The sequence below is a fragment of the Fistularia commersonii genome, chromosome 16 (assembly GCF_037954325.1).
Source record: "Fistularia commersonii isolate RoL2024-O1a breed Wild chromosome 16, RoL_Fcom_v1.0, whole genome shotgun sequence".
Taxonomy (NCBI): Eukaryota; Metazoa; Chordata; class Actinopteri; order Syngnathiformes; family Fistulariidae; genus Fistularia; species Fistularia commersonii.
The window spans coordinates 3250293-3271864 of NC_141299.1; the positions used below are offsets into that span (position 1 = coordinate 3250293).

General features: G+C 39.8%; 1 protein-coding gene across 3 annotated transcripts in view; it reads left to right on the top strand.

Moving 5' to 3' along the window:
- tp63 (tumor protein p63) overlaps positions 1-20153 on the top strand; it is a 35742-nt gene extending 15589 nt beyond the window's left edge. Inside the window, exons 1-12 of one of the 3 annotated variants that reach the window (XM_086162384.1) lie at positions 148-496; positions 4249-4506; positions 10672-10858; positions 11135-11250; positions 12167-12276; positions 12372-12508; positions 12715-12797; positions 12908-13032; positions 16065-16210; positions 16541-16688; positions 18627-18720; positions 18816-20153. In XM_086162384.1, the coding sequence (XP_086018510.1) occupies positions 455-496; positions 4249-4506; positions 10672-10858; positions 11135-11250; positions 12167-12276; positions 12372-12508; positions 12715-12797; positions 12908-13032; positions 16065-16210; positions 16541-16688; positions 18627-18720; positions 18816-19112 (1743 nt within the window). In that variant the 5' untranslated portion in view covers positions 148-454 and the 3' untranslated portion in view covers positions 19113-20153. Of the gene's footprint in view, positions 1-147; positions 497-4248; positions 4507-10671; positions 10859-11134; positions 11251-12166; positions 12277-12371; positions 12509-12714; positions 12798-12907; positions 13033-16064; positions 16211-16540; positions 16689-18626; positions 18721-18815 lie in introns of those variants that run through there. The other 2 variants (XM_086162385.1, XM_086162383.1) reach the window with 2 other exon arrangements.
- Positions 20154-21572: the final 1419 nt, after the last annotated feature.

A 21572-nucleotide genomic window follows, 5' to 3' on the forward strand; every position in this document is an offset into this window, starting at 1 on the left:
AGACATGAAGCATTTTGCTGCTGTTAGATTAATAATATTAAACGGAAAAAAAAGCTATTTTTATCGCTTGTATTCTCAGAATAGTAAGGTGCACAAGAAACCAAATACAAGTAAATCACAAATACGTTGGTTTCGCTGAGATGAAGAATGAAGCAGCCATTCATTTACTGGCTTAAAAAGTGATGAGGTGTGTGGTTGCAAAAAAAAAGAAGGGTGAGGACACAGCACTTCTTCAGGAGATGGGTGTGGACACAGGTATTGGACAGGTAGCTCCTTAGACCCTCCCCTCTTTTGCTGGTATATATGATCTTCTCATAGATTCCTATAGAAGCTTCTGCTTGTCCACTTTGCATCCATTGTCCACATCACTCCTTTCGAGTGAGGAAACAAGATTTGTGGAATCCTGGAGCCAGTGGAGCAAACAGCAGCAGCTCTGCTCAATCTCAGCGCCAACATGTTGTACCTAGAGACGGGGACCGCAACATCCTACAGCGAGGTAAGCCCTGTGGAGGAATTGGAGTTGGGCATCCAACGGTCGCGTCCGTTTCTCGACTTAGTTTCCTTGAGAGCCCAAGAAAAAATGTAATACCGCGGTGGAATGAAGTCTTTTTCCATGGTAGCCTCGGAAAATAAATTATCCCAAATCTTCAATTCCTGGCTAATGATTATACGAAACCATATGTTTGACTTAATGGAAAAGACAAATAAGTGTGAACAGATAACTAAGTACATTGGCGCTGTAAATATAGGCCCACAAAAGAGGACAGTCCTGACCGGTAGAAACGTTTTTGTGTGTGACCACATCTGTGTACATGTGGCGGTCCGAGCAGGGGAATGTAAACACCCGAGGGATCTCCGAAAATGTTCTGCGAGACAAATCGGTGGAACGGATTCACTTACTTGATGTCGTTTACGGCGTCTTTTCATCGTTGCTTTGCATTTGATTGAGCGGCATCGAAAAGCTTTTAAAGTTGTCTTGATTTTGTGACATATCTTTAGGGAGCTTGGAGAAATCTAAGGATAAATTGAATATTGTACGAGAGAGACAACAAGAACATGACATATTTGAATATCCTTATTTCAAGAAGTATTTGCTTATAGTCATGTGCTTCAGTTTGGTGTGCCAAATTTGAGCAAAAACCTAAATATCGGGCTAAAAGTTATTAATGTGAGAGAAAATAATTCACTGTCCTTTGTATCTTTTCCAGTTTTAAACTGGGACCCCCGTGATCAGTAGCTTTGTTTTTGGTCTTGAATGCAAACACAAGCTAAGCCCTTTTTGTTGTTCCTGTCTTCTTTGTCATGTCACGGGAGGTGGCATCATCCTGTTTTTTTTTTTGAAATACAACTCCTTTTTTCATCATTGAAATTCATCAGATCGAATTCATCAGAAATTCAGAAATTTAATTTAGAAAATAACCTTTTTTTTTTTTTTTTTTTTTTTTTTTGGGTCATTTGTAGGATTACCAAGCTATTGTTTCATGCTGTGTGTTGCGCTTTTAGCGATCCTTCACCCAAACAGTTCAAAATGGCTGAGCAGTTCAAGATTCTCAGATTGCAGGTTGCAGATCGCAGGTGTGTCAGGTCACTGTCTTAAGTTGTTAAGCAGGGGGTCTTTAAGTGGTGTCCAGCTCAGTCCCTCCAGCGTGCCGGATATCAGGTTACCCTTTCCCCCAGTCTCCTGGGAGCCGATGCAGCAATTAGATTGCGGCTGTTCAGGCGCTGCTGTTTAGCCCGCAATCGTAATTGCTTTAATGGTGTGTTGATGTAGATACAATCACCTCCTCTGCCCACCATCAAGTATGAGGTGTAGATAGACCCCCACCCAGTCCCACCTAAACCCCTCCCTTGTTGAGCCTTTAATGACTCCCTCCCCTGTGGTCACTCATCATGGTTCTCCAGATACTTTTATATGCTTGCCCAAGGTACAAGGAGTGAGTTAGCGGAGTGCCTGGAATGGCAGCTATTCCTCCCTTAGGCGAGGTCTGCTGTGGTTCCTGTCATCTATTAGTGGTTCAAAGATCAAGGTTTATCGTTACTTACTTTTTGTGTAACCCAATTTGCGGCGGAATTAGGAATCGATACGTCGAGATGAATGACAAAATAAGTCTGTCGGAGTGTTTGGTCTATAAGTACAATCATCCAGGGTGTCACGGCCCGACATAAATAGGCTGTAAATGGGTTGAAATATTGACAAGCGGGCTAAAACGTTTAAATTAGTTTCAATGTGACATTTGCTGGCTTCATCAATCAGCAAATGGTCCTGATAGTCAGCAGTCCAGTTTGTCTAATGGTCTAAAATTACTTTGCTATTTCATGTAAGACAATTTTCAAAAGGCACCTTGCTCTACAACCTCTCAAAATCTATTAAAAGCTTGTAAGATGGCAAGGCTGCTGATTTACTCTTCTCAGCAGGATTATACACTGAATCCCTGAAAGCAGCTTTTGCTATAGAAACAGGGGATTTCTAGACAGCCAAAGCAGCTGCTTTACAATATGTTGTACATGGTTTATGTTCAATGTATTCTATTTGAATAAGATCTCATGAAAGGTAAGGGAAAGTAGGTCTGAACTTCCAATTTATCAAAGGTGATATCCTACTTCCGGTCAATTAAACATCAACAAATACCAAGTTTCGTGTGATAATGCATTGTAAGACTTCAGTATGTGATCAATCAGGCTTTATCCTCTTCTTTGGACTTTATATTCATGGAGACCATTCGAGAAATGATCCAAGGCCCGGTATTAAATGTTAAGTATTCAATGTCAGGTATTCAATTTTCCGTCCCCTCTTTTATCTGTTTTTGGTCTTTGGCCAGCATCACCCTTTTCTTTAGAGTAATATTTGACATTGTTAATTGCTGCCTGTCACATCCACCTTTGCAGCTGCCAACATCAGCTAATGCGGGGTGGGGGTGAGCTTTGTCATTTGGGAATGGCTCCGGGCATCAATTCCTGCGTTAAATACATCACCGTTCCAAAATAGGTGTGACATTACCGACTCCATATACTTGGGGAATAATTGTCAAATTAAGCACTGATAATAAGTTAATTGCAAAGAATTCGGGCAACTGCGATTTTCTATCAAGACAATATCACCTAGTTGGACCATAATCTTCTTCACACCTATTAGATCTGATGCGAGGGACCACTCTTGCCCACTAAGTTTAAACCTCCATTAAACGTGTAAATACCCAGTTGTAGGTTTTCCAGGAAGCTTCTCTTCACTTCTCGCTCAAGGCTTGAGGCTCCATATAGGAGTTTCCTCTCCGTGTGTGTGTGTGTGTGTGTTCCTTTCACAAAGCACTTGTCTCCTTACACCTGCATAGTTGTTCTCCAGACAAGCTCTTATAAGCCCCAGTGTCATTGTTTCCAGGGCTTTAAGCCGCCTTGTGCCGCACACACACACACACTGACCCTCATCTGGAAGGCCAGCTACCCTATGGCACTGTTACACAAAAATGTTGAGGTTGACTTAAATGACCTACTTTGTAAGTCACTAACTGTGGATACATAAATTATTTACCTTGCATTTAATGGTCATCTTTGGTCCGGCATGCTTGAAATAAATAAGAGAACACAGTAAGACAAATAGCTGTCTCAGGAGCGAGAGCCTGGTTCCTCTTACAGGAATGTAGCATTCAAAATCAGAGCAGAATGGAGTGAATGACAAGCAAGTCAAACAAAAAGGGGCTCGCTGTTTCCCCAGGTGTTGAACAGATGATTCATTTCTATCAAATGTGTCTGAATTACTTCTGCCTTTGGAAAAGAGAACAAGGAAAAGACATATCAGCAGATTAAAACAAGCAGACTAGTCAGACGCGAGTGGATACAACCTAGTGTTCATGTGACTGCTTTATTAGGCCAATTTTCAAGTGTTGTGGGCTTGCCATGCGACGAAATACAAATATACCATGGTAATCATATTATTGGCAGATTATTTCTAGAGGATTCTGCCAATAATTGTTCTTATAATGTTATTGTCACCATCATCCGTATCCGGATTTTTTTGAATTCTCAATTATTGCTAAATTTGATTCGCGGCCAAATAATTTCATGTGTTTCTTTTTTTTGTTGTTTTTTTTTTTTTTTCCAAGCATTAACCAAGTGTTACGTTGCAGTTTTACACGGTCTTCAATTTTTACTGACTTGCAATACACGGTAAAAAAATGTACATTGAAATTCTTTTGTAATAACAGAAGGCTATGCTTTTTTTTTTTTCCCCCGCCTTTCCCTTTATGTCTCCAGTCACAGTACACAAACCTGGGGCTCCTGAACAGCATGGATCAGAACATTCAGAATGGGGGTTCAACTTCGACCAGCCCCTACAACAACGACCATGCACAGAACAATGTGACCGCTCCATCACCCTACGCACAGCCCAGCTCGACATTTGATGCTCTTTCTCCCTCACCGGCCATCCCCTCCAACACAGACTATGCAGGGCCACACACCTTCGACGTGTCCTTCCAGCAGTCAAGTACAGCAAAGTCTGCCACCTGGACAGTAAGTCATCGTTTTTCAAGTTTTTTTTTTTTCAAGTATGTGTAGTCTGCATGAGCACCACTTCTTTAACTAACCTTACTTTAATAAAAAAAATAAAAAAAAAATGTGCATTACAAAATAATGCACTATTTCAATACATTTTTGGCAAAAAAAGAATGGAAACTTCATTATTCAGTTGAACCCGACATCATGAATGAGCAAATTAAATGATATTGTATTCATTACTTACGTGGTGATTCACAATTTGGTGATTCACATCCAGTAATTTGGTTCAAGGCAAGATCGATAATCAATAAAATTGTTGTTGTTGTTGATAGCAATGGGGAAATTTTAGTTATTTCAAAATAATGGAACACATGACAGTACATACTGAGTCACACTAACACATAATCATACCTCGAATAGCATTATTTCCCGCAGACCCAATGAGCAATCCTTTTGTCGTTGATGATTATTATCAGATAAAACTTTTTTCCCATGTTTGGATAATACTTGAATAATGAATGAGAATGAGATGTTGAATGAGGAGTAATAAATTGAATAAATTCGATTCCCGCTGTATGGTATGTTCATGACACTGAATTTTATTTAAACTATGGCATATTGGTGAGTTTATAACCCAGTAAATTGTCACTGTGGGATTAAGGAGACACTTGTAACCAGGAACATCTTATCTGACAATCAATGCTCTAGGCTTTAGGTTCACGTTATGTCAAAGCCCTGCAATGCTCAACTGTCTTCTGCAAGAATGTCTCTTAAGATGCGCGACCTGAAATTCACCAAATTATAAAGGTTCAACCACCCAGTCTGTCACAACTGACATTTCTCCACTGTCGGACAAATAGGCGTATTCTATTCCATATACAGTAATACAATTTAAGCAGCTCTACTTGAAGTGTCCATTCTGCATCGACACTGCAAAACAACTCAGTAACCTACTGTCAAAATCAGAGTTTATAGGCACATTTTTGACGTGAAGTGAAGTGAGCAGCAGATGGTCCAGCTGTGGTCATGCCCTGCGCAGCTAGATGTCACCATACGATGCTCATTAAACCTACACATCCAGTTCCTCTTGCTCTGTCATTATACATGACAGGGCGAAGGGACAGCTGTTGCATCACGGTCCCACCTGTGATGTTTGTCCGTACTTGGACAAACTAGACCTTGTTCTTTTAAACTTAGACATTGCAATGTAATGGTTCACTGTGATGTCATAGCATGTCAGGGCAAGTGATTACAATGTAGATAAACATTAGTTTTAACTAAATGTATTGTCAAACTTTACTAACACTAAAAAGAATCAAGAGAATTCCACTTTTTATGATTGATAGCCGGTGTCATGAGTTTGTACAGTGTCGTTGAGTGTCAAGAAAGGCACGTTCAAATAAAATGCACTATTATTGTCATTATTATTATTGTTGTTATAATGAGTTTAGTGACCAAAAAAAGATCAGTTTCCACACCTTTTTTCACTTGATTCAGTGATTTTTTTCTCATAATTTAGTTGCGTACCTAGTACAACAAGGTACTCTTGTGCTTAGGTGCAATAGGTACAAGAGTACATATTTTTCACCAATTAATCCAACTTGTCAGTATAATTTTCCTTTCATCTTACTTCTTACATTACATCTTCTATTTTTTTGTTATCCAAGTTACCAAGTTACTGTACTCACATCATTTGTTCCGTTTGTTTGCTCGTTCGGATGGATAGAATATCACTATATGGTGAAACACATGTAAATAGAAAAGCATTTGCAATATAGGTCAACCAAGCACGAGTGATGACTGTTGTCAGAATTTTTGTTTAATTACTTTTCCTCAGAGAATCACTTTACTGTACTGATGATAATTCAATAGGTGAAAACACTGTTGTTTCTCCATCTTGGAACAGACTCTCTCACTTGATTCCAAGACGACTTCGGAAATCTACAAAATCTACACCCATTAGCTCAACGGTTGGCGAAATGCCACGGAAGGTGTTAGTAACACAGCTTTTGTCTGTGCATTGATCTGCTAATGCCCACTTACGAAGGCCTGCGGGACCTTTCACAGGGCTTAATAGACTGTATACCGTATTTTGTGATTACTGTTCCCAGTGAGACACACCTAATCTCTATCACACACCTCAACCCCTTCCTGTCTAGCGTGACTGTGACACACATAGAGGTGCAACAAGGCAACAATTTCCCAGAAACACTCCCACACTGTTTTCTTTTTGCCACTCCTGTCATCCCAGCGCTGCCCTCTTTTTGCTCCTTTATCATGCAGCTCGGAGACAGAAAAAAAGCCCTCGGCCAGGTCAAATCAATACTTGGGCTGGATAGGTTTTTTTTTTGGTTTACCTAACTAATGGAGTGTTACAAGTAAGACAGCCTTAATTGTCAGGCTAAAGATTAGTTGTGTTTGTAGGTGTATGCAGTACCACCACATAAAGTCTTCAAAGAAGAGGAATGTCATGGTTTGGGCTATCACTGGGACACTGCACAGCTAGAGGGATTACAGTAATGGATTGAGGGCCTGTAGATAATACCTGTGTAAATACTGTGTGCCTCTCTCCTGAACCCTGTGCTCTTGGAGTGGGCTCTGTCTTTTTGAGAGAGTTAAGCTTGATGGTTTCATCTCACATTGCGCCGGAGGAGGAGGTGAGCACTTGAATGCTCAAAGAGAAGAGCGTTCCAGCGAAATGCAGCAAGACACAGCTTGCCCCTGGAACATCTGCGGGCTGTCCCACGCCTCATGATGGGGCTGAGACTTGTTTGTGTCAAGAAGCTTGTCACAACTCGCCCATCACAGGGAGACAAGCCTTGAAACTTACAGATGGAAATGTAGAGGGGATTTTTTTTTTTTAAGGCACAAGTTGAAAAGATTTTTATGATATGGACTATGGGATTTCACCATGATCATTGCAGAAAAGCTTTTCCTCTTTGAGGTTCTTGTTTTTTTGACCCGAAAGCAACAACATTACACGGATTCTTCCCCTTATACATTATATAGACATCTGCAGTAATAATCAAGATCAAGCAGCGCTTCGATGCAGAAATACAACTTCAAGGTATTGGTCTATCATCAACAGAAGACATGCGTTTCTAGGATCAGATATTAAAAAATCATGACTGTGTTCATGACTGTCCCAACTTCAGAATAACAAAAACAAGCTGCACCACTTCCTTGAAAAACAGGATTAAACATAATTTTGCATTTTGATTTGGAGTCAATAGAAGGAGCAATACGCTTTTTTCTGGAAGGCAATGACTCGCTTATTGAATTCCATCTAACTTCAAAATCAATAATTTTCATTGTCGCTTCCAAAAAAGTCGACGTCCACCAATATATGACCCCGTCGATTTTATTTTCTGTTTTCAAAATGATTCGAATTTGGTTGCCGTTTAAGTCACAGGAAGAAATGCCAAAGACGGGTCTCAGAACAGCTCGAAAACGAGTTGGCTGCAAAAACAACCTCGAAACCGGTGGTCAAGAAACGATCTTTTATCTTTTAGAGAAAGTTAAAGAAAAACTACTCCGTATTTCATCTTCTTCAAAGTCACAGGTGTTTTCCGAGAAATGGGAGGGAAAAAAAACTTCTTTGCATCATTGATGAATTAAACGGGTTGGGGAAATGCTTTAGGCATGATATGACATGTTAGGTATGAAGAAGACAAGACCAGAGGCGCCAAACTGTGCTTGTATAAGGCCTGATGTTTGTCAGGACTTGACTTCTGCATGCGCCCGCAGCGCCTGTCAGGGAGAAAAGAACACTACAGCGGCGGGCCTGTCTCAACCTGCGCTTCACGGGAAGTGTGTATTTACTTGTTTAAGCTGCATATGTTAGAAAGTAATGGCAAACGCGCAGCAAACTACCAACAGTCCAAAAAGTGTGTTGCATTCGGTCAGATAATAAGACGAACACATTTATGCAACATTCTAATGGAAGTGAAATTTTTTCCCTTTTTTTTTTTATATGCACATATATCATGAAGGCAGCAGAAAGCTGATAGGAAAAGAAGATACGAGGATGTAAGTTGATGTCATAAAATGACCGACGCGGTTTACGTAGTGTATCGTAAATCGGCCAGTCATCCACAGGCCTTCTCTTTCTTACTCCCGTATGCGTAGACTGAACAGTGCATCACAGCTGTAACCTTTTTACTCCATCGATTGTGACAGAGCTGCACTGCTTTGTGTGCTTTGCCTATCTCTGGCTGTGTAACACACTCAGTAACCAATGAAAGGCTCATAATTACATGTTAACACCCGAACACCGCACCCTATGTGAGCCACTGAATCCCATCATTCAACTGCTTGTCCTCCACCCTCAACAGTGTTAGCTTTAGCCAACCACTCCTTTCAGCAGTCAGTGGGGGCTCCTGCACTCCCTGCTGAGCAAACACAGCCCCAGCAGCACCTAGTTATGTGTTTAAAAGTTTGTAGCTTCAGGGCTGGGATGGTGCTGTGTGTGTGTGTGTGTGTGTGTGTTTTTAGGTGCGTGTGTGCCTGTGTCTAGTGTGATAATAGACTATGATATGAGCAAATCTCAGTTTTCCGCATCCATTTCCAATACAATCTCGCTGCTCCAAAATAAGCTGTTTTTGCTTTAAACTACACAGAATAAGCTGCGTACAATTATTACAAAACAACAATGTACATTCACCGGTAATCCTGTCTTTTTGTTTTTGCCAAATAGTCTGCCGTCTCTTTCTTGTCCTCTTTCCTCCAGCCTTCTACTGGGCTTTTCTGCCTCATTTAGCGGATTGATAGTGAGGCGCAGGGCAATTACAAATATTTATCCTTTTTGTCTTTATTTTTTTATTTTTTTAACAAAGAAGACAGTTTGAAAATTGGTTTAACTTCAACAGAGGAATAGTTTGGTTATTCTGCTGATGTGTATGGCCCAGAATATACATTGTGCACATTACCAGACAATTGCACTGACAATGTTTAACACGCATTACTGTTTTTGATTTTATCTTATGTAAATGGCAGAATTGATATTCAGTACTGCATATATTTTATCATCTCCATGCATGTTTGCAATGCAAGAAGATCAGACGAAAGAAGTGTCATTTGAGATTTCGATTATTGTAAATCTAACTTTATTAATGGATCCCGTCACCATGAACAGGTTTTTGTGGGATTAAATAAAAAGAACGATGTGAACATTTAATATACCAATTCTGTAATGTTCTGGGTTGTCCAAATGGAAAATAAAGGTGAAAATATCAGTGCCAAACTTATTTAAATTTTGCATAGACAGATATTCGAGAAAACATGTTTTTGTGGAACTAAATGTAATAGAATTGGAAATCACATTGTTCTCACAAGAAACCCCAAGTGTTTATCACAGCGTTCCTTTTTTTTCAGTTCAGAAACAATCTTTTTCCATCCATTACTGAATGTCTTTTCTGCACATAGAGGATTTCAGATTCTGCTTCTACTGCAGGGATTTAACAGGTTTGTTTACATAGTTGGGTTATGCCTGTTTGTAACAATTGAGTCATTCTGTAGAGTTACTGGTTAGCAGTTTTAACTGTGCCAAACTGTGAGAACAACATCATGCATTGGCACCAACCTTAAATCCACCAGTTGTGCGACTCCTGTATGCAAAACTAATGCTTCGTCCCAAATCACGTGGCAAAGTGCGCATTACGTAGTGCTGGCTTGTCTGCCACTTAAAATGCCCTTTTCTTGTGTGATGAGTAGCCAGATGCTTCAGCAGTTTTCAGCCCTTGAAGATGAAAGCGAGGCCGAGTGTAATTGCGGCTGAGAACTCCATTTCGTATTTCTCGAAAATCCTAGATGCTCTCCAAGAGACATATGAAATCATGCCCGATATTCATTTTGTGTGTGAGTACGCGGGCATGTGTGCATGTGTGTGTATGCGCACGTGTACGTTCATGCATATTTGCATGAGCACGTGTGTGTGTGTGTGTTTATGTAAGTAGGCCAGAATCACAGTGTTGTATTTGACCTCTCTGCTTCTGGGGGGAAAACAGAAGTGCACAGTCCAGCCAACAGATGTTACATAAAGACACTGAAAAAGCCTTGAACCACATTTATTTGCATAAGTTGTTTGCTGTTACATTCCTGTCAGGACATGAAAAGTGCCCTTATAGGGTGTTTTATTTTAATCATGTTTTGTTTGTTTTTTTCTCTGACTTTTCTCCGCAGTACTCGACAGAACTAAAGAAGTTGTATTGCCAAATTGCGAAGACATGTCCGATTCAGATCAAAGTGCTGACCACCCCTCCGCAGGGTGCTGTCATCAGGGCCATGCCGGTCTACAAGAAAGCTGAACACGTGACTGAAGTTGTGAAACGTTGCCCAAATCATGAGCTGAGCCGCGAGTTCAATGACGGTCAGTCTTTCTACCTTGTTGAAATTGAAAAAAAAAGAATACCTGAAATATGCCTAAAATCATCCAGAAGTAAGGAAGAAAATATTGTCAAAAACACAGCGCGGGAATTTAAAAGTGTTAACCCTGTAAATCACTTCAAAGCTAGAAAGGGAGCATGCATAATATAAGTCAAGGTACAGGTGTTTCTCTAGTTAGGTTATTAAAATGCCTTTGGAAAATAGTAACATCCCAGCGATTGTTAAGTCACCGTTTACTGATATGACGTGTTGGTTCCAGGTCAAATTGCTCCTCCCAGTCATCTGATCCGCGTGGAAGGAAATAGCCATGCCCAGTACGTGGAGGATACCATCACTGGGAGACAAAGTGTGTTGGTGCCTTATGAACCTCCCCAGGTGAGTAATCCATCAGTCTGGAGCGAGACCAACTTAATGCTTCGTCAGCTGCACCTCACCACCTCCGACTGAGGGCTGTGAAAGGGGCCCGGCCTCTAAACTCCAGACCCTCACGTCTGACGCGCAGCTGTTGCCTTTAATTCTAACTGACCAGTGAAAGAAATTGTGAACATTTTTTGTGCAATCACTTTAATATTAGCGCGGGCCGATTTGGAAAAAAAAAAAAAAAAAAAGTGTAATTACATTACATTGCATTTGGCCAACGCTTTTATCCAAAGCGACTTACAATAGAGGACATAGGGAACAATAGAGGACATAGGGATAATACACTGCTCAAAAAAATAAAGGGAACACTTAAAAAACACATCCTAGATCTAAATGAATGAAATATTCTTATGGAATACTTTGGTCTTTACACAGTTAAATGTGCTGACAACAAAATCACACAAAAATGATCAATGGAAATCAATTGTATCAACCCATGGAGGTCTGAATTAGGAATCACACTCAAAATTAAAGTGTAAAAACAAACTCCAGGCTGATCCAACTTTGATGTAATGTCCTTAAAACAAGTCAAAATGAATCTGTGTTGCTTCCTGAGTGGACACTATGATTTCACAGAAGTGTGATTGACTTGGAGTTACATTGTGTTGTTCAAGTGTTCCCTTTATTTTTTTGAGCAGTATAGTATAATAATAAATATGACTTTTTTATAAAAAAGTCACAGCTTCCCACATTTAAAAAGAAATAGAAACTACAACATTTAACATTCCATGTGTCTTCGAGAAATCCTATTTCAACCCTCAATATGGCATTATTGACAATATTTACTTTGACTTTCATTTTATGTCTGAGCCTCAAGAAAAGTTATTTCAGCCAGAGATGTCGTTCGCTAATTGCAACGCTCTCCTCTCAGGTTGGGACAGAATTCACTACAATTTTGTACAACTTCATGTGCAACTCAAGCTGCGTTGGTGGAATGAACAGACGTCCGATTCTCATCATCGTCACCCTGGAGACCAGAGAGTAAGACACGTCCTCCTTTTTTTTTTTTCCCCGACAGTAAAGAGCTTCATTTCATCTGACCTTTTGTCATCGCCCCCTCTACGTTTTCTCCACAGCGGTCAGGTATTAGGCCGCCGTTGCTTCGAGGCCAGGATCTGTGCCTGCCCAGGCAGAGACCGGAAGGCAGATGAGGACAGCATCCGCAAGCAGCACATAACAGATGCCACAAAGAGCAGTGAGGGTACGAAACGCCGTAAGTAGAGCTGGGGGTGGTGGCGGGCTTTGAAATTCCCTGGCGTTAAGTTCCTCTTTGCTCTTGGTGCTGCTGCCATCATCTCTGCTTTCCTTTTGTTTTTTTTTTTTTTTTTTTTTTTTTTTCATTCTTGCTCTGGCTTAAGCTCATTGTCTTTCATTTGATCAAACAAACTCACATTCAGGTTTTTTTTTTTTTTTTTGCAGCCTTCCGCCAGGTTTCCCATGGAATACAGATGTCCGCCATCAAGAAGAGGAGATCTACAGATGAGGAGGTCTTTTGTTTGCCTGTCAGTGTCAAATTTGCTGTAAAAAGAAAAAAAACTTCTGTGTTCCATATGTCTCAGGTGCTCAGGCTTATTGGCTGATTATTTCCTTTTTTTTTCCTAATTTCTCACAGATTAAAGGCCGTGAAATTTATGAGATCTTGGTAAAAATCAAGGAGTCTCTGGAACTCATGCAGTTTCTGCCACAACACACAATTGAATCATACAGACAACAGCAGCAGAATCTCCTTCAGAAACAGTAAGTACCGTAAAATGTACAGGACGGTCTTAGAAAATTAGATATTGTGATAAAGTTCTTTAACTTCTGTGATGCAATTAAAAAAAAAAAAAAAAAACTTTTTCATGATGTTCTAATATTTTGAGATAGGATTTTTGAGTTTTCTTAAGATGTAAGCCATAATCGGCAATATTAAAATAATAAAAGGCTTGCAATATTTCAGTTGATTTGTAATGAATCCAGAATGTATGACATTTTTGTTTTTGTAATTGCATTACAGAAGATAAACAACTTTATCACAACATTCAAATTTTCTGAGACAGTCCTGTATGAAAAATAAATATATTTCTTCACATAAAAGATACACCTAAATCACATGCAATGGTCACCATCTCCATAGTGATGAGTAACATATATTTCTTTTTTTCTAATTTCCCTCAATTATATACCTATTTTGTTGAATCATTAAATACTGTTTTTAGATTGGCATGTTTCACATTTATAGATAACAAATTATCAACCCAATACCAGCATCAAGATATTTGAAAACTTGCAATAAATGTTCTTTAAGAATGTTAAAAATTAATGAAAATGAGAAAGCACAGTTTTAAAAAATCTGGTTACTGCAATCAGCTGTCAGAGGTCTTTGCTAAGTGTCTATTGTATATTCAACTACTATGGAAGTTTGACATCCATTCAGTTATTTCATTGTGTAGCTTAGATGTTATTTTTATACCCAGCATGAGTAATATCACTTTCCCTAAAAAGTCTTCTGATTATTAGCCCAATAATATAACACACAGATTGCTGTTTTACCAGCTAACTAATTCACTCTTCCGTCTTACTTAATTGCTTGTAAATAAACGCTTCTGTTTTGAAAAGGCTGACTGACTTTGTGTAGAGAAATGTGCATTGATCAAGGACAGGCATCAAATAGATTTTAATTTTTGTGCTCCGTTTGGAATACTAAGCCACCGAAAATGCATGCAGCATCTTGGAGGATGTTTCTTGCCTTGGGTAGAGCTATTTTCCTTTCTCTTCTCTTCCCTTGTGGGATTTTATGACTGTACTTGGATATGCTTTGTTTAGGAAAAGTCTCTAAGCATTCATGGTAACACCTCCAGGTGATCTGCCAGGATTGTAATCTTTTAACAAAAGCTGTGCTCCTCACCTGTCTTTTTACAAGCAGTACAAACTAATGTGTAGATGATAGTTTGACATTAGCCTGGTGATGATTACTGCTTACATTATAGTTTCTCATTAAAGTACTGGCATCGCATCAAGATCATGTTGTGATTTGTTTGGTTTTGTTGCGGGCTACCGAACGCTTGCTGTCAAATATCGACATACCTGTAATGCAATGATCAATCGTTCAAATATTTTAAAAGTTCAAGATAATTTCCAATCACTGTTGTGAATTCTTCTATGAAATAGTACTGAATTCCATAAGAAGGGAATTTTTTTCAATTCGAACGTGTTCTGAAATTGTCACAGACTAAATAGAATCGCTTCCCTCTGTACTCGTACATAAGCGTTTCTTATAATTGGCTCAGTTAACATTAAATTCTTCCTCGCTTCCTTCAGTTACAACACTGAATAATAGCACTTCACATCCTGGTGTGTTTGTAATATGTGTTTGCACATTGCCATCTTCTGGTGAACTAAAAAACTGCCATGCAGCCCCTCAAACCCCCACCCCATGAGAATTTTCTGCAACTCTGTGCTTCTCTTAGGTCTTTCTCTTTCCTCTCCTCTTTTAAATGAGCCCTTATTTCTGCTCTCTTTTGTTTCTGGTTCCTTCTTGCAGTCTCATAAAAACCTGTTTGGGTAGCCAAATCCTGGAGCCTGCAGGAGAGCAGAGGCGACGATGCAGCTTCTCCTGAAACTCTGACCCACATTCCACCTCTTCCCCTCCAGTCTGATGGACTTCCACTCTGTCGTCTTTTCCCAACTTTGAGTCCCCTGACCTCCCTTCTTTCTGCATTTCCCGGGTCACCGGACTCTGCCCTGTGGATGTGATACTGATATGTATCACTTCCCGTGATGACGGACAGAAATAGCGGATGATATGAACTTTATAGGTGGTTTTGCATGAATTACAATGTCAGACTTTTACGATTGGTTACCTCTTGAGACGCCGTCTCGGGTTGTCTGTTTATCACCGAGGTGCTTTGTGACAGGACTTGAACCTCCTTATGTTATATGGCTCAAAGGGCGTATTCAGAAGGATGTATTTGCCTCTAAATCTTCATGAGAGCTGGACTCAGAATATATTAACTACCTGGTGGGGTTTTTTGGTGTGAAGAAACTTTATTCTTTGAGAACTTTTTTTGCAGATGCTGGTCATGTTTTTGTTTTGTTTTTCTAATCACTGCGGGACAGTTTGAGTGCTTGATTTTGATTTTATTGAGTTACTCAATAAAAGGTTTTTACGGAGGTAAATGTAGATTTGATTTGAAGATTTGACAGTTCTGTTCGAAACAGATTCGGAACAAAATGGATCTATTTGTGGCTGCTACATAGTTTTTCTTGCTGAATGTAATAAATGGTTATTTTGCTTGAACCTTTTTCTTTGACTCCCCAAGTCACGGGCCTGTCTGAGTTTTTGACAGTATGATGACCTTGAGATACATTAATTCCAATTGCAATAATGTGGTCTTGAATCGAAAAATCTCTGAAAACTTTGGAATTTTGATAAGTTCATTTTGAAATATAAATATTGTATCCATACTGGAAATCTTTTTGGTTTGAAGGTTCAAAATAACATCATGACGAAGAGTCGATCGGTTTAACCCGGGGGGGAAAAATAAAATCGCCCGAATGTAAGGAAATGAACTACTTCGATACGTCAGTGTAAATTGAAACCAGAAACCAACTCACGACTAAATCTTTTTCCTTTTCGTATTGAATATATTTCGTTTTACTTGGTCGTTCATTTTATCCAGCACAAAACTGTGTTTTCAACATTGTTCACCGACCGGGCCTTGCGCCTAAGTAGAGTCCGGCTGAATAACGGCGGTAACATTCCGGCAACCTCCTCTCTTCTGCCGCAGGACGAGCATGCCGTCTCAGCCGTCCTTCGGCTCCAGCTCCCCGACTCACGGAAAAGTCAACAAGCTGCCGTCTGTCAGCCAACTCATCAACCCCCAGCAGCGTAACACACTCACCCCGTCCAGCATGTCTGGAGGCCTGACTGACAGTAAGTGTGCTCCTTTGTATCTCTTCCTGTCCCTCTCAGACCATGTCCCAAACCCTTCCACAAGCCCACCCATCCAAACCCCCGAGCAAGTTAAACACATGTCCAGGCAGGCAGGAAAGAACCTGACAGAAAATTTCCTCCTTGTAAAGAATGTGATCCCTGTGAGACTCTCCCCCTGCATGAGCCTGCGGGACCTGTCATGATGCTTTATCTGTCATGTTGAGAGTAACCTCGGCATGCCCCCCTTAGATTTCAGCTGACGTTATGTCGTCTCTAAATCAGAGCAGCGAGAGAATAGAAAGCTCATAGTAGCTCCTTTTGTCTCTGCAGTGACTCCTATGATGGGCGCTCACATCCCAATGAACGCTGACATGAGTTCACTGAGCCCCACTCACGCACTGCAGCCCCAGCTGCCCCTGGTGCCTTCCTCCCACTGTACCCCCCCTCCTCCATATCCAATGGACAGCAGCATCTCCAGGTACCTCTCCCTGTCACAGGAATACATCATGAAAATGATAACTTTAACAGTTTACTTTAAGAGTGCACTATCAAGGATAAGATGCAGTACGCACTGGCATTTTTTACATTTTTTGAATGGAAAATCTTCCTATTCCACCAAATTATTTTGTGAGTGTGTTATGTAGTAGCAATGTGAAATGACAAGAGGTTATCATTTGTAGAGACGAATACAAATGTTACTTCCCGCCCCGTGTGTTGTGTGCAGTGTTTACACACAACAGCATCTCAGTCAAGAGAGGGTAAATTCAAATATATTAGCGATGCAAAAAAGAATGCGTTTGTTAAAGATGACATTCAATTTTTAGCATGCTGGTTTTCCTGAGGTTCCTGAGTTGACGGATCTGATCCAAACTCTTTTCATAAACGAAACCATTTTCACAGACAGTCCCTCCTCCAGACACTGTGTGCAAACCTAGACTTAGACATACTTGATTGTCATTCTGTGCACAGCAGGTGTGTACAGAACAAAATTCATTTGCATGGGTCTTTACAGTGTGTTACTGATATAAAACACAGCAAAAGTGCAAGTAGGTAAGGTGCAACTTGTGGATGTAAAGTGCATTCTTACAACAGTGACCAGTTATATGCATTGCAGTTAAATAGCAGTATTGGGTCGTATGTACTAGAGAAAAATGTCACGGCAGTCATCAGTGCATGGTGCCCGGTGGTTTGTCAGTCTCTGGCTTTGTATTAACCATTTAGATAACAGTGTCTCATCATTTCATAGATGGATTTTTTTTAGAATGTATGCAAGACCAATGATAATGGAGGTGAGACGCTCTATGTCATGGTGGCCAATTCATTTTTTTAACTAGAGAGTAATATGACGTCTAGCTCATTACTTCACGTGGGTCCATCTCCTTGTTGCAAAAAGGCAGATTTCCCCAAATGTCATCTGTGTGCGTGTGTGTGTGTGTGTGTGTGTGTGTGTGTGTGTGTGCTACAACAAATGAAAGTCTCTTGGCTTCTACGTGACAAGTCTTATCTGGACAAATATCATTTTATCATATAAAAAAACAAAAAAATATACATGGCAAGACAAATCTAAAGTAGACCACATTGTTCCAATGAAAAATGGATGTATTGAAAAGAATATTTTTAAAAATAATAAAATATAATATAAATATAAATATACTGATATATTATAATACAATAATGATATATAATATAATAATATATATAATAAAAATATAATATAGAACATTATGATATATAATAATAAAAATTATACATATATATATATATATAAAATAAAATAATAACAAATAATAAAAGAATAATAATTGGTGGATACCATAAATAAAGATGATGAAGGAAAGAAAGTAATTATTCATTAGTTAACTTTTAGAGATGCAACCATTGCCTTTGCAGCTAAGATAACTATATTTCCAAATTAGCTTAACAGCAGAATTTCCTTTAAAATCTTTTTTCAAAATAATTTTTTTCTTTTCTTTTCTACTTTTTTGACTTTTTTTTTAATGAAAAAAAAAAAAATGAAACCACAAAGGTTATACCTTTATGGTGTCATAAAAAAATAGCATAGTGTTGCCACTATACTAGGAAAAGCAATATTTAAAATTGTTAAAAACATTGAAATGGTGAGTCGAATTAAAAAAAACTCGAGTGATATATGTATTAACTTCAGCTGCCATTTGAACTCCAAAGTATTGCCATCTTGTTTAAATTTTCTCGCTCATAAGTCTTCTTAATCATCATCATCACGTGCCACCGCTCAACGACAGCAATATTCTATAAAAAAAACATTGAGATGACATGAATGGGTATATAAAAGATAAAATGTTTGTGAAATGATGTTAAAGAAAATTCGAAAAAAAAAAAAAAAAAAAAAAAAAAAAAAGGCCCGGCAGCGTCTGAAGTGTCTCTTTCCCCCCTACAGCTTCCTCATTCGGCTGGGCTGCGCAGGCTGCCTGGATTACTTCACAGCACAGGGCCTAACCAACATCTACCAAATTGAGAACTATAACTTGGAGGTGAGCCCTTGCCTATCCTACAGTAGTCTTTAGGTGGGTTAGGAAGAAGAATGGCTCCTGTGAATACTAATGCTCCCCTGTGTAATGAACATTAGGATCTGTCCAGGCTGAAGATCCCTACTGAGTTCCAGCACATTATCTGGAAGGGTATCATGGAGCACCGACAGGCCCTGGAATTCCCACCCCCACCCCACATAGTGCGCACTACAAGTGGGGCCTCCACTGTCAGCGTGGGCTCCTCTGAAACACGAGGCGAGCGCGTCATTGATGCTGTGCGCTTCACCCTGCGCCAGACCATCTCCTTCCCGCCACGTGATGAATGGTCTGACTTCTCCTTCGATCTGGATTCCCGCCGCAACAAACAGCAGCGCATCAAGGAAGAGGGAGAGTAAGACCGGCAGGAGGAGGTGGTCTTCCCGCTCTCAATTTTACACTAAGACATTTCATGAGAAAATCTGTTCATAGTGCAAAGCTGGGAGGGAAAAAAAAATGAAAAAAAAACAAACAAACAAAACACAGGCTTAGATAGAAATGCACTTAGTTTCATTATTCTGGCTCTCCCTTAATAGAAAAAAATTGCGTTGAGAAAAGTTACATTTTACTGTGTTCAAATTTCTTGAGAGCACTTAAGAAATATTGAGGATTCCAAGTTTGCTTCAGCCTTTTGTAAAGTAACCATTACTCGTTCCAGTGTTCATGTTTGATTTAAAATATATTTGCATTTGAGGGCTTATATTTCTGCTATGGGCCTTTAAACTTTCATCAACGTTGTTGTGCAAGAGAAATTTCATTATGGTAGCAGTCAACATTGATTGTACACATTTCAAAAGATTTCCTGTCTGAAGTATTATTTCAAATGATGATCTTTTTCTGCTATAACGTCTATATTTAACCTTTTCAATGTTGTGAGACAAGTGCAACTCCTTTTTTGTGTGTTTGTGAAGTATGGTTGTTTGAGTGGCAGATGGTCGATCATTTGATGTAGCCATATAGAGGCCTTAATGCTCTTGACCCAGTGTTTTAGAGTAAAATAATACTATGACTGATGTTTGTACTTGTTTTCCTGCTGTGCAAATATGGTTTTGTTGCATTTTGAGGGCAGGCTTTTGCTCTTGCTGTGGATTCTTTATACAAGTACTTTTTTTTATTCATGAACCCTGTTTTGGTAGAGGTTTATTTCAATTCATAACAGGCCTTATGATATAAATGTATATAGATTTGTATAGTTGTTTTTTCCCTTCAAAAACAAGCATGTTCATTACAGTGTGTCTCCACAACGTTCTGTAGCCCTTAATTTGCCACCATTGATAGAAAGCAGGAAACAACTGCATTTTCATATTTTTGTACAATGTTTTGTAAATATGATGCAATATACCAAGGGTATTTTGATATAATTCAAGAATAAATATCTACACTTGCTGTATTGCATGTTAATAGTGTTTTGCGTCTCATTATTTCAGTCAATTAACTTGGCCAAGAGAATTAGTAATAGTGACCACTCACCGGCCACTTTATTAGGTACACCATGCTAGTAACGGGTTGGACCCCCTTTTGCCTTCAGGATCGCCTCAATTCTTCGTGGCATAGATTCAACAAGGTGCTGGAAGCATTCCTCAGAGAGTTTGGTTCATATTGACATGATGGCATCACACAGTTGGCGCAGATTTGTGAGCTGCACATCCATGATGCGACTCTCCCGCTCCAACACATCCCAAAGATGCTCTATCGGATTGAGATCTGGTGACTGTGGAGGCCATTTGAGTCCAGTGAACTCATTGTCATGTTCAAGAAACCAGTCTGAGATGATTCCAGCTTTATGACATGGCGCATTATCCTGCTGAAAGTAGCCATCAGAAGTTGGGTACATTGTGATCATAAAGGGATGGACATGGTCAGCAACAATACTCAGGTAGGCTGTGGCGTTGCAACGATGCTCAATTGGTACCAAGGGGCCCAAAGAGTGCCAAGAAAATATTCCCCACACCATTACACCACCATCACCAGCCTGAACCGTTGATACAAGGCAGGATGGATCCATGCTTTCATGTTGTTGACGCCAAATTCTGACCCTACCATCCGAATGTCGCGGCAGAAATCGAGACTCATCAGACCAGGCAATGTTTTTCCAATCTTCTATTGTCCAATTTCGATGAGCTTGTGCAAATTGTAGCCTCAGTTTCCTGTTCTTCGCTGAAAGGAGTGGCACCCGGCGTGGTCTTCTGCTGCTGTAGCCCATCTGCCTCAAAGTTCGACGTACTGTGCGTTCAGAGATGCTCTTCTGCCTACCTTGGTTGTAACGGGTGGTTATTTGAGTCACCGTTGCCTTTCTATCAGCTCGAACCAGTCTGGCCATTCTCCTCTGACCTCTGGCATCAACAAGGCATTTCCGCCCACAGAACTGCCGCTCACTGGATATTTTTTCTTTTTCGGACCATTCTCTGTAAACCCTAGAGATGGTTGTGCGTGAAAATCCCAGTAGATCAGCAGTTTCTGAAATACTCAGACCAGCCCTTCTGGCACCAACAACCATGCCACGTTCAAAGTCACTCAAATCATCTTTCTTCCCCATACTGATGCTCGGTTTGAACTGCAGGAGATTGTCTTGACCATGTCTACATGCCTAAATGCACTGAGTTGCCGCCATGTGATTGGCTGATTAGAAATTAAGTGTTGACAAGCAGTTGGACAGGTATACCTAATAAAGTAGCCAGTGAGTGTATATCAGCTCTAAATTGCACTTAAGTTTTCTGCTCCATACGTTAAAGTGCACCTTATGGCTCTCTTTATTATATACTGCAAGGTGGGTTGTTAAACAAAATAAATTTTATAAATAAAACTGTCACAATCAGCCT